General features: G+C 42.0%; 1 protein-coding gene across 3 annotated transcripts in view; it reads right to left on the reverse strand.

The window, feature by feature from the left end:
• Positions 1-11,606: 11,606 nt before the first annotated feature.
• NAA16 (N-alpha-acetyltransferase 16, NatA auxiliary subunit) overlaps positions 11,607-13,590 on the reverse strand; it is a 61,988-nt gene continuing 60,004 nt past the window's right edge. For all 3 annotated transcript variants that reach the window (XM_059465908.1, XM_059465906.1, XM_059465907.1), the window contains one exon: positions 11,607-13,395. In XM_059465908.1, coding sequence (XP_059321891.1) covers positions 13,376-13,395 — 20 coding nt within the window. In that variant the 3' untranslated portion in view covers positions 11,607-13,375. The remainder of the gene's footprint in view (positions 13,396-13,590) is intronic.

The raw sequence follows: 13,590 nt of genomic DNA on the forward strand, positions 1-13,590 counted from the left end.
CCAGCCTTACCCAGCCCCGGGACTGCCAGCAGGACACGGCACACGGCAGGACGGGGAGGCAGCAGCTCCCCTGCACTGAGCCCGTGGCTTTGCTGCACAGCAGCGCTGCTCGAACACCCCCGGGATGCCCGCCCTTCCCCATCCCCATGGCACTGGGCCGGCATCTGCCCGTGGTTGTTGCCCTGCTCCGCACATCGGTGAGCTGCGGGCACGGCCGTGGGGGCAGCTGGGCCAGTTAATTCCAGAGGATGAGCCGAGGAGAAGAGCAGGAGGCAGGGGACATGCAGGGAATGCTCAGGCAGAGGGGGTCACAGCCCAGGTGCATCAGGCAGGGCGTTATCCATGGAGTTCTTTCCTGGTTCTTGTCCTGAAGTCAGGTAAACCTGATGTTTACACATGCCATAGCTACGGAGTGTTGTTGCTCTTGGGCTGTCTCTTGCTCATTTTAAATGTAAGCTGTCTGAGCAGCTAAAATACCAGTTTTGTTAAATACTCACTGGGGAAGACTCTGCCATGTTTAGTTATGGCCAGAAATACTGAAAACAGACGTCAGATGCTATTCCATGGGAATGCGTCAGGAGTTATGGTTATGTTTGTGTGCTGATGAAAATATTTAGAATTAGAAGAGTCAGGGAGAGGTAAGAAAAAACATCTCAAACTTTTTGACATTTTTAGACATGCTGCCATTTCTCCTGTGAGATACAAAGTTAGAAAAACAATGTTCTAGACAATAAAACAGATTTGTCCACCTCTCCTTACCGGCTGATATGGAGGCATTTATTTATTTTTGCAGTGAATCAAAAGAGGTTCTCATGACAAAGTTCAATTGTTGTTTATTCTGTGGCTTCCTCCTCTCTGTGGTCTTCCTCTGTTTTTCTTTCTGCTAATAGAAGTGTCTACAAACAATCCTTTTTAAAGATCACAGTGACACAGAGGGAAAGCGAGGTTAAAAAGTGGGGGACAAGGAGATACGAGGGCATGACGTCAATGGCACGAGCAGGATGAGAGACAATGGATGCAAGGCAGAAGGGGAACTGTCGAGGAGGTGACCAGGCACAGCTCACAGCCCCAAAAGACAAGGACCTGGCCCTGCAGCTGATGTCAAATCTCTTTTGCTCAATCACATATGATCAACCTGTCCCACACATCCCCACCGAGCACTGGTGCTTGGTCTGTAGCACAACTTGGCTTAGGGGCAAAAGGTGCTTGAGGTTAGGCTTAGGAACCTGTCCATTTGCTGAGGAATACAGGCAAAATAACCAAAGGCTAAAAGTCCTCCTGTACCCTTCCTGTTGTTTCTCATAAAGATGGTCAAGCCATCTCACTGCCTTTTGGGATGGGGTCTGAGGTCATGTCACAAAGAAAGAGCACAAAAGGGGATGAGAACCCTGCACTGCCTGGGGCCTGCCAGAAAAGGGGAATGACCTGCCTCCTTCTCCCTTCTTGTGCTCCTGGCCTAGACTTCTGCATGTCTTTTTAGCAGGTTTTTCTCATCTGCTGCTGAGCCAATTCAACACTTTAGAACAGCAGAAAACTAATCCAGGAAGAAAGTGAGTAATTTTCTGTTGAACTGAGTTGAATGGGTATAGATAGATAGGGGGAAAAAACCAACTGCCTACCTGTAGTGATATAAGAATTTATCCCTGGCATTCTCTTTAAATTATTATCTTACACTCACATTGGCCATTTTCAGAATAATTTCTAGGCATGCTGAAGAAATTATTCTATAAACTTCCCTTCTTTACAGCCATGTGTTTGGCTGTAAATCTTCTTTCCTTAGGATGACCTGGGCTTAAAACTACTTAGTTGTGTTTACTGCTTCACAGACTAATCTCTTAACATTTCTTTCAGTAAATACTCATGTTTTCTCCTAAGCAGCCTAGATTCTGCTGAATGAAACTGAGACAGCTGCTGAGTTTCAGTTTTCCACATAAACCATTAGCTTATACAAGAAGAAACAAAGATTCATTTTTGTGCTTATTGGTTCTATGTCATGGACCATGTAGCCATGCACATCCATAAATATTCCTGAAAGGCTCCAGCATGCTTCAGCTGAACTGGCTGCACTTTTGGCACAGATGCCAACAGGAGCAGCCCACATCTGGCAAAAGGAAAAAGTCACTTTTAAGTGCAGTGCCCTGAAACTCTGCAGGCTGACACGCCTGGCTGCTCGTGCTTATGGGGAGAAACATCCAACACAACTCCTAATGTAAACCTCAGCTACTGAATCCCTCTCATTTTCTAGGCAGCCATCCAAGCTGTATTTAAAGTGAATTTCTTCTTGCCCATTCGACGCAGTATCTCCAGATCCTCCTCAGCTGGTGACGCTGTTGTTTACAGTGGTTTCCTACTGCATTTTTGACCTCACAAACTTGTGAGCCACACAGCTATTTAAATCAACAAATCCTGCCTGGAAACATGCTTCAGGGAAAGGCTTTTAAAACAGGCACTTTGATATAGTCAAGCTGCAAGGCCCATGAAGCACTAGTTTTCTGAACAAAGCATGGGATAATTTGGGACACAACACATTGTGTTGCTACACCGGAGAGACTCCTAGAATGGGTTTAAAAAGGCGTTGATGCTGTAGGTTGAATAATCTAGCTTCCAAAGCATGGCCCAGAGATGCCCACAGATCCATGAACAACTTCTGAGGCATTCATATAAAACAGAAAAAAAAACCAAAACAGGATGAGAAATTAATTGGAAACTGGTTACAATTCGCAGTACAGGTGCAGCACCATATGCACATACACAGGAACTGGAACTGCAGAGGGGAGAATTTGCAAATCTGAAGTGGCTGTAAAGTTTTTGTCTAATGAATCATTTCTTTTCACCTCTTCAAAGATCAAGAATAACCCAAAATATCAATTTTGTTGAGTAATACCATATTCCCACAGTTAAAAACAAATGTGTTGTGAAACCTACATCTGTCTTCTCATTGGTACTGATACTAGACAAAAGCCAGAGTGCCAGATCCCTGCCCCTGGAAGCACCCTGGAGTTTTGAATATTTAATTTCCACAAGTCTTTAAATATTTATTAGTCTGTGAAAATAACAATTCTTTACATAAGTAACAATACTGACTTGTTAAAGTAGATATTTTAAAACCTGTGAATGACAAACAACAGCCCATCATTGCCAAACTTCTAGCTGAAGGAAGCAAGGGAACCCAGAATGAAGACAGCTGTCAAACAGAAAAACGAAAACTGCCAGAGGATGAAAAAGCACAGGTGCCAGCCAGACTGACACACAGGGAAACCCAACTCCTCGGGCTGCAGAGCAGGAATAGATCTAACATCACCAGCATAACCTGTCTCCCTGTGCAGCACATCACAGCCCTGCCCTCAGGATGCTCATTTAAAGGAGGCAGTGGTTGACATTCCAGCCTATTTTATCCTTCACGCTGCAAATGGAATTGCCTATGTGAGTTAATTGCTAAACTTGCTTTGTAATGAGGAGAGCTGCCTGATTAAACCTTGTCAGAGACATGAGCCATGCATTTTACATGGGCTGCCTAACTACCATCCAAGGTGTTTTGCTGCTTTGGCTGCCAGCTGGGCTAAATAAAAGCCTGTGACCTGTAGCTCAATCCACCCCACCAGTGGGAAGAGTGAGTGATTCACAGCAATATATTAACCTTGAAAGATTGTTAAATAAAAAATCTTTTGCCAGAGGTCTTTCACAGGAGAGAAAGACCTTTACTTTACTTCCTCTTCTCCCAAAATGTTCTGTAGACCTTGAACTGGAACCTGAAGTTTTGACAGACTGATGCATTTCCTTTGGGTTTTCTCTCTGCCCTTGACTGATGCACAGTGGATGCAAACTCATGGACCTACTCACAGCCATTCACAGCTGTGTCCTTGTGAGCAAACCATACACCTTCCTGCTGAATTCTGCCAAAACCTAAGCTCACTTTCCCTGGCCTACTATCCTTCTAAATTTTCTGCTTGTCAAATTAACCTCCGGAATGTGAACACAATACAGTCTGTGTCTGTCTTTCAGTAACTAGAGGCAGAATCTCTTGGAGTTTTGAATGGATGGCTTTAAATAAGTTAATGATGCTAAAGCATATTTATGGCAGTTTGGATTTAATCACTATTGTTGTAGCTGGATTAAAAGTAATTTAAACTGATAAAGTAGATTTGTAACCTATATTGACATCACTGGCATATAGAGTTGAATGTTGAGCTGCTGTCCACAGTAAAGAGAGATGAAAAAACCACTCATGACTTTCAATGTTCTGGGTCAAGGGACTTTGGCTGAGCACTGCATGGGAAAGGGAGAGAGGTTCAGGTGAGGAGAGGGATGGCAGTGAGTAAATAAGACATAAAGAAGTTTGTAGCCTTTTTCCTGCTGTGCCAAGGAGCCACCAGACAACAAGCAGAGAGAAGTGGACAAAAAGGCAAGAAAATGTAAGCAAAGAGACCACGGCAGTAAGCCAGGAGGGAGAGAGATCCTGGCATTTGGAGTGCTGTGTGGCAACTAGAGGTGAAGAAATTGCCTCCATTCTGGCTCTATTTTCAGGAAAACAAGTCTGTGCACATATCCTTTGCAAGAGGAGGTTGCATACAAGACTCTGCACAAGGCTGAGTGGAGGAAAGGGTTTGTTCTTCTTCCTTTAAGTCCTCCCTCATCCAAAAGGGTCCAGTAGCAGTAAATATCCATTTTACAGGGTAATGTGGGGGAAAAATAAAGGAAAAAGCATACTTATGAATGCTAGGTAAGAAATTTATTTCCTGTGTTAGGTTGTGGGCTCAAGCTCAGGGCAAGCCACTTGCTCTACCTCTACCCGATGTTGCTGCCACCATACCATACATAAGGATCAGGAACAGGAGACACTGAATTCTTTACTTTTCTGCCAGTTTTGCTTCAAAACCTTTCATGACTACCACTCCATCAAGAAGTTTGTATGGTTTAAATTACAAATGAAAAACAGTTGTTTTCCACCTAGTTTGGCTTTGAATTGTTGATAAATTGAGGAGTTAAGATTGCTGGATATTGTGCTACTTCAGAAAAAAATGGCAATTTTGTCCAAGGGAGAAGGAATATTCATTCAACAGTGAGTGATTACATACAAGGAAAAAAAAAGGGAATTTAAGGCTTGAGAGGCTTGTATTTTATGAAAAATATCTGACACACAAACCCCATTGAAAGCAGATTTAAAGCCTTGTGAAGCAAAACATATAAGGGAAGTCTTATGTATTAAAACAATAAGACATCTCTCCTAATTTGTCTCCTCCATTAGGAAAATAAAAGGTAGCAAATTTTTCTGGTAGATATATTTCACATCAGTGCTATTTGCTGTGACTAAAAATGACACATTTTGTATTTTTTCTGTTGTATTTCACACACTCATGCACGCAGAGCCTGCTTGTCTCAGTCATATATTACTTCCTATCCAACACTGTTTGTGGACTCTGTGTTTCTCAAGCCTTAAATCTTGCCAGGAAACAGAGATTCTAAATAGATGCAATTAATAACTACAATGATAATAAAAAATACTTGTGGCCAAAATACCTAGCCAAAAAGATACAGATCACATCTAAAGGTATAAAAACACTTCTTGCCAAATAATTCAAATTAGATTTTCCTGGGAACACTGAATACTCTCTGGGTTTTGTGGTGGGTTTTGGTTTGTTTTTTAAAATGTACATGGGTTTCCACTTTGTTGTTTCCACTTGTTCTTATGTTATTAAACCAATATTTTGAGTTTTCCATGGTGTGTTGCACCAATCTCAAGGAAACCTATATAGCCACAAGAACAGGGGAAGTTAGGAATGGCAGGGGGTGCTGGGTGTTGTTTCCATCCATCCCACCGAAGCAAGCGACCAAAACAGGCTGAAAAAACCAAGACTTACTCTCCCTTCCATGCTGTGTTGGCTGAAAGGCAGTGGGAGGCAAAGGGAGGGGCCAAGACTGCTTGTTTGCTGAAGGCATGTGGCTGCAGAGGTTAGAACAGGAGAGCAGCTCTTCAGTTATTTGTGTTGCAGTAGTGGCAGTCATAGTCCAGGAGCCCATTGAGTCAGTCACCATACAAATGTGGAACAAAAGCAGCAATCTTTGAGCTTTGGTTAGCCAGTATTTCATGCCCCTTTAAGGGATGGGGATTTGCATGTTTATGGTTGAGAAATAACAATGTCTGAGTCCATTGGAGCCTCTCCTGTTGCCAGTGCACAGGGGACTGTGTAGATGGGAAGAAAAGAATCAGTGTTACAGCCAGTGACCATGTACTGCATCCAGCCCTTTCCTCTGAGCGAGGCAACTGCACTTCATTTCAGGAATAATTATTGAGCCCTGGGTATTTTCCCCATTTTTCTCAGCTTCAAATAATTTTTGTGACAAGCCATAGTAGAATCCTGTTTTCGTCAGAAATGGAAGTTAAGTAAACCATGCTCTAATTCTCCTAGCCAGAGGGAGGATCTGTGACAGCAACTTCTTCCATATGCCCATTTTCTATTTTCAACTCTTATTTCATAAATAACAGGCTTTCAGAATTGCTCACTCCATACTGCCCAGCTCTACTAGCTGCACATCTACGTCAGAGGACTTGCATCCAAAACTAGAGCTCAGAGCATTTACACAAGAGGGAAGCAGTTAAAAAAAATAAAAGAACATGGAACGCCACTGTAAAGCAGAGGCTTTGCCACTGTAGACGCTTAAAAACTATGGCTCTGCACATCCAGATTTGTCCTGCCAGGGCACTGAGAAACATTTGTATTGCGCCACTGTATCCAGGGCTCAATAATTATTGAATTGAATCAGGAAGCTTGGGCTTCCTGAAAGCAAATTCAAGGAGCACACACCTACTCAACACTTAGACAGCAGAGTGCCACGCTTGGCACTTGACACAGATGTGAGTTTCCCATTATCAGAGCAAGATTACAAGCCCTCAGTGAGTAGGAGAAGACAACAGAGGAAAAGAGGTGGTCACCAGAGACAGAAGTACCTTATGTGTTTTGGAGGGCTTCTGTCAACATGGTCAGTGCTCATGAGGGGGTGGCTAATAATCGAGAGCCAAATGCAGTGACAACTTTCTTCGGATCAGTTATTTGTTGCTGCCAGTTCCACAATGTCCCTGCCCCCCAGCCTGGCTCCTCTGAGATGGCCAGGATTGTGAGAGGTTACCTATGAAACATGGTAGGGAGAGCCAGGCATGGTCATAGGAAACACAGAAAGATCACAATTTCTTCTAGAAAAACCCTACTTCCTAAGATGGAAGCTGATTGAGAGGAATTTGTACCTTCCTTGAATGGAAGGCCATGTAAAAAACAGCCTGCCACACCTATGTGCAGGCTGCTCATCAAATCCTTGATTAGCCATTGCTGTCCTTTCATTGTCTGCCCATCTGTAATCAGTAGACAACCAACCCACATTTGCCAGGTAAGGTTTGTGATAAGCTGTTGGCCTGAATCTGTTCACAGAAGTAAGCAGCAAGTGCCAAAGCCTGAAGTGGAGAGGGAGACTGAAGAAATACAGTGGGGAGAACATAAAAAGCTTTTAGCAACATATTGTCAGATAAGCTCAGGAAATCACACAAATATACATCTTTCAGCACAATTTGTTACAGTCTAGGTGGCACTTCAGAAGCAAAGAGGAAATCAGCCTTGCAGATCTCAATTTAGAGATTGAGGTCTGCAATTTTCAGATCTCTGCAATATTTTAGATGTCTGGCATCCTGAGGTGTCCATAGCTTTGCACTGGATATAGGGGTGTCCCTATATCCCTCCGAGCTGTCCAGCCTTCTGATTTTTTATGAATTCATTGCCTGTTAAACCAGAAAGACTTCAGTGAAGGTGTAAGATCCCAAAGAGAAGATGGACTACACCTGTTGATATCACTACAGGGCTGTTGGTTTTCATCACCTGTCCCCTGGAGAATCACCTTATGGCTCCTTCAGTGCTGACAAATGACACAGCTGAGTGCCATGGTCCTGAGCAGGGCAGGAGCACCAAGGGACTGCTGGCATTCTTCTGCCACTTTGGGGATGGATGCTCTGCAATGTCTGAGCTAATCACCAGTGCACAGCTCACCACCTGCAGCAGCCCTCCAACCCCTGAGCAAACAAATCATACTCTCTCTTATGGATCCCAAACCCAAAACAATTTATGCATGGCAAATCTAACAGCTTCATCCCAGTGGTTTGAATTTCCCTGGACAGGTATTTAGACATGCAGGGAACGTGTTACTAATAGAAAAGTTCCTCCAACTTCAGGAACTCTCAGAGCTCAATTGAAATACAATCAAACGCATGGATTAGCTAACATTTTATTAAATCTCTCCAGTGGCAGTTAACAGACTCCTTTGGTGCTTGATGCCTTTTGTGGATTCCTGGATGTCTTTTGCACTACTGTCTACAGAGCCTGGCCTCAGGCAGGTATAATTTGCTTGCATTTACAAAGAGGCTTTATGACAGTTGAGCCCAAACTAGGGGTTTACTACACCCCCTCAAACTAGGGGTTCTCTGTGCTAGGCACTGTATGGGGAAGAGGAAAACAGTTCCTGCTCTGGTCCTTGCTTCCTCCCTTCTGTGTTGCTTTAAATATGAGCATTTATCATATTTATAGATCATATCATATGCTTGACCTCTTCCTGGATGCTGCAGCTGCAGAAATGTGAGAAACCACCCTTTTCACCTTAAATCAGTCCTAAAACTACCATGTATTAGTTCTTCCACCTTACTGCATACCTAAAATACATCTAGGAACTCTCAAAACCTGAGCCTCCTCCTAAGTGCTAACAGCACGTTCTCAAATACTTTGTCTAGACTTGAAATATGTTCAAGCAGCAAGGTCCAAGTGGGGAACAGACAACATGTTTAGTTCATGATAAATTAACTGGAATGAAGACTAATTTTCAAGGCTGACACATTCTGTCTCTCTTCAACAGCCTGAAGGCAGGAATGGAGTTGAGTGAAACTTTTTGCACAGGACATGGGATTTCCCAAAAAGACTGATCTGATCATCTGTGGGCTCAAACATATTTTCCCAAAATGTCTCTTCTCCAGTGCTTTGAAGTAAGTCTAACCAACTGCCCTCTCAACTTGAGATCCCCACATCAGTGCCTACAGACAGCTAGGTTATACAAACACGAGTCTAATTCAGATTTTGAAGCACATACAGAACAATGACCTCTCTCCAATGCCTGAAAGGAGGAAAAATATAAGTATTTTCCCACACTCTTAGTACAAAACAACACCTACAAGATTTCAGCGTTTTGTTACTATGAAAATATTCTGGATGCAAGGCTTCCCTCTAGTGGAAAATCCACAAACTTTTCATTAGGAGCTGCAGTTAAAGCTTGGAAAAACAAATGCCATAAGTACATATAATGTTGCTGCTGAAACAGCAAGTGGCAAGTGCATTCACACATGCCAACACGATTATGTTTCAACCTTCTGTGTCACACTTAATGCTTGACCTCTTCCTACATGCTGCAGCTGCAGAGATGTGAGACACCTCCCCTTTCACCTTAATTGCCAGTTCAGGACTAAACGTTGGCTATCTGTACATGTATCAGGTCAGGGTTTTCCACTAGGGCCTGGGTTTTGGAACAAGCTTATTTTCTATGATGAGAAGTTGTCAGCCTTGGGGTATGCCGGCCTGTAGGAAGAGGAGAAGGAAAGCGGTATTGTGTGATATGGCAGGACCCAGTGTGAGGTTAGATTAGATGCTGAGTCAATGAGTTCTCTTGACATTTATGCTGTTAACACAATTATTCAGTTGGTGAAGGGATCAGCAGTTGGAATTTTAGAAAAGCCACTACAAACCAGCTCAAAACAAAGGTTTTCAAAGATCCAGAAAACAAGACAGGTGAGTAATTAATAGCAATCATAATCAAGGCATCTATAGCTTCACATCCAGACTGTGAAGGAAATTTGAAGGTGTTGCCAAGACTGGTAAAGAGCAAATTAAGCCTAATTAACCTATATAGCAAGAGACTACAGAATAATTCACACAATCATAGGGCTGCAGAACGTCTGGTGGGGGTGGGCAGCAAACCTAAGGTCAAGTCAGAATTGTACCCGTGCCTTGTTGCACACATATCCCAGTGGGGTTAGTCCTACACTCATCATTATGCATTCAGGAAGCACTGCTGCTACTCCTGTTGTTCTCAGCTCCTCCTTCTGTTGGAAGGGCACAGCCACAGCAGATCCAGACTGAAAGGCCAAACCAGAAGGGCAGCTTCTTGCACCAGGAGTGCAACACTTCTGACACCCTGCTAGTCAGCATGGATAAATCCTGAGCCATGCTAGCTGGCAGTGCTGGCAGTGTCCCAAGCAGCAGCAGTGCCTGCACTGCAACACAAGATGAGCTGCCCTACTTTAGAGCACTGCTACCACACTTCCCTGCACTGGGTCCTGGCCAGATGAGTCCGATGAACTCATTAACCACCAGAAATCAAAGCAGTCAAAACATAAAACATTTTTATCAGTTCAAGCTGCTCAATTTAGCTCATCTCTCAGAATGATCTAATGCTGTCAGGCTTGTTTAGATAAATGAGGTCCTGCATTCTGCCAGCAGCCTTGTGCTGCATTTGCTTATTTTCCTTCTTTGTGCCTGGACACCTTAAGGTGCTAGGGTACACAGCACACCCTGCCCATCTGCAACAAAGATGAAATTTGGAAGAGATCAAACTGCCAGGCATTTGTTACCCCAAGAAGTTCACACCTGCAATGACAGCCCTGAGGAAAACGGCAGGCTGCATGCCTCCAGCAGTTCTAAGAGAAGACGAAACCACTCACTGCATGACAGAAGACTCAATTTCCAGAATTAAGTTCCTACAACTCTTAGCCTAGATATGAAAGCTATTCATCTACATTATCAAGGAATCCACTGCTGAAGAGGAACCCTGGGTGTTTTTGCTGACATCTGACTTCAAGTGTCAAGTTAAACAGCACAGGACTGGATAAGTAGTCCAATCTAGAGTGCCACAGCCTTCTTTTTGAAGGCCTGAATTCCATCTCCAGCAAGAGAAGTATTATCACTAAAAAAAGACAGAAGACACTGTATCACTTCATGCCTTCACCATACAGTGCAAGTGGTTCTAAGGTGCTGCTGAGCCAAAGCAATCTTATTATGGTCCACCTTTCCCTGCCTAAGACATCTTTGAGCCAGGTGCTCCACAGCAAACAGCTCATGGTGAATACTTAAGACAAAACCACATCACTACTTGTCAGTGTTACTATCACAGAATCATAGAATGGTTTGGGTTGGAAGGAACCTTAAACACTGCCTGATTCCAATTCCCCTGCCATGGGCAGGGGACACTTTCCCATAGACCAGGTTGCTCAGAACTCCATCCAACCTGGCCTGGAACACTGCCAGGGATGGGGCATCCACAGCTTCTCTGAACACTCTGTTCAAGTGTCTCACCATCCTCACAGGAAATAATTTCTCCCTGCTATCTGATCCAAATCTATTGATTGCAGTCTGAAGCCATTACTATTTATAGATACACATCTCAATCTGATAAATAGTCATGTTTTTCATAACTACTTACAGAGTTAACATTAAACCAGTGAATATTGCAACTCAACAGAAAAAATGAAAATGATGGGTTAAAGTTTGATTGCCAAAAATATGCAAAAATTCCAAACCAAAGGCAAATGTGTACAAAATAATTTATTACAGCATAACATGTTGGCAATATCTTACAGTGAAATTTCCATTCAACATTTTTTTTAATCTAAACAGATGACACACAAAGGAGAATTTTAATTAGAACAGTTTATTCGTCTTAATAAAATCCCCTCTTCATGAACTGGTATTTGCCTTTGAGGGGCTAGTTAATATTACTGAAATTATTTACATTGCAGTGAAATAAAAACAAACCGAGATTGAATAATTCCATTACGGTTTCCAGAAATTTTCTGTACAAGCCACAGTATAATTATGTTTTGATAGCAGTCTTTATAGAATGTAAAGCTGTCATGTGATATGTAGCCATTTTGTCTAGCAATGCTATGCTTTAAATAGGTATATTAGATTTAAACTTCCATTTTGATGTGTTGTATATTTAATAGTTAATGCACCAGAATACAAAGTAAGAAAAAGGTTCATTATGATTTATAGTCAGCCTCTTTGTGCTCCCTTAAACAGTTTTAAAATGTAAAACATATTTCTCTGTTTTGCCTTTCAGCACCTACAGCAATAGCATTTAGGCAGGAGAAATTCTGGAGTATTGGCCATAATACTTAAGTAGACAACTAAGACTTTTAATGTAGGTAATACAGCACACTCACCAGTGAGTCTTTATGATGTAGAGAAAACCTGTATTCCCCATTACTGTACCTTCTGCACTTGCACAAAATTGGAGCAGCTTTTTCGTCCTAAGTGTCAATAGGTGAACAAATGGGGAGAAACCAGAAGAAAGAAGAGGAAAGGGGAGATGGAACAAAGGACAAACAACAGTATTCAAATTCATTATGTCTTCTCAGGGAATTGCTTCAGGATATTAAAACCTTAAAATGTTAAACTGACCATAAAACTAAGGAAACGATAGCTATGGAACACAAGATAGAGGGAATAGGTTTCAAAAAGCCTTAGATATTTGTTGGTTTGGGTTTTTTACACAAACCTAATCTTCATATCTGTCAACACTGGTTCCATAAGACACACACCTGACAAAAACATGCAACCCCCCCCAATGCTTTCATTGTTGCTGCGCTTCAAAAGAAACCAAACTGACCAAAGATTAAAAAAGAAATCCAACCAAAACAATCCAGAAAAAAACCCCTAAAGAACAGTAAAGACAAAGAGGGCAATTCAAGCAGCACTTCAGTCTTAATCTGCTAAAAACTCTCAAATGATAATTTATTAACAAGATATGTTCACATATATCTGCATATGTAACAACACTTAAGTGAAAGCAGTCTTTAATATCCATATTATTGTGAGGGAGGGCTGATGAATTATTAAAAGACTTAAACCTGTACAAGTATAAACATGAAAAATGCTGATTAAAGATGTTTACATAAATATTGGCAGTTTTCATTGGGAGGAAAAAAACCCTAATAGCATACTCCATTTAACTATCCAAATATTTTGTTTTAGATACCTGTTAAAGATATTAAAATACAACCTGGAAAAGTAACCCTGATCTGTATCCAGCCAGCATGTAATGAGAGTCAGAGTTTCATACACATGTGTGCATGTAGGTATACACACACACACACAGGGGCTTGCACACACTACTTCAGATTTCATTGGACAGCAAATCATGGTTAATGGCCGTGTGATTCACAGATGCAATGCTGCTGTTGTCTTCGTTTGTGGCAGGCATGAAGGCAGATGTAAAAGGAAACAGTTTATGACATGCTGCTTGATATTCTTCACATTGAGCATGGCAGCTTCCAAAACTGCCATCAAGCAATGCCTCAAAAACCTTCGTTAATGTCTAAAGAAACAAAAGCATCAGTTAATAAATGTAATTCAAAATTGTTTATTTTTAAGGGCACATATTGTTAAACAACACTAGTTTGAGCAAACAGGCTTCTCTGTTGGTATTTACATATCTTCTACTCACAGGGAAGACTTGAAACCTTGTTCTTTCAAGTAATCATTTATCATGGTTAATAAAGCATGCACATTA

The sequence above is a fragment of the Ammospiza nelsoni genome, chromosome 2 (genome assembly GCF_027579445.1).
Source record: "Ammospiza nelsoni isolate bAmmNel1 chromosome 2, bAmmNel1.pri, whole genome shotgun sequence".
Lineage (NCBI taxonomy): Eukaryota > Metazoa > Chordata > Aves > Passeriformes > Passerellidae > Ammospiza > Ammospiza nelsoni.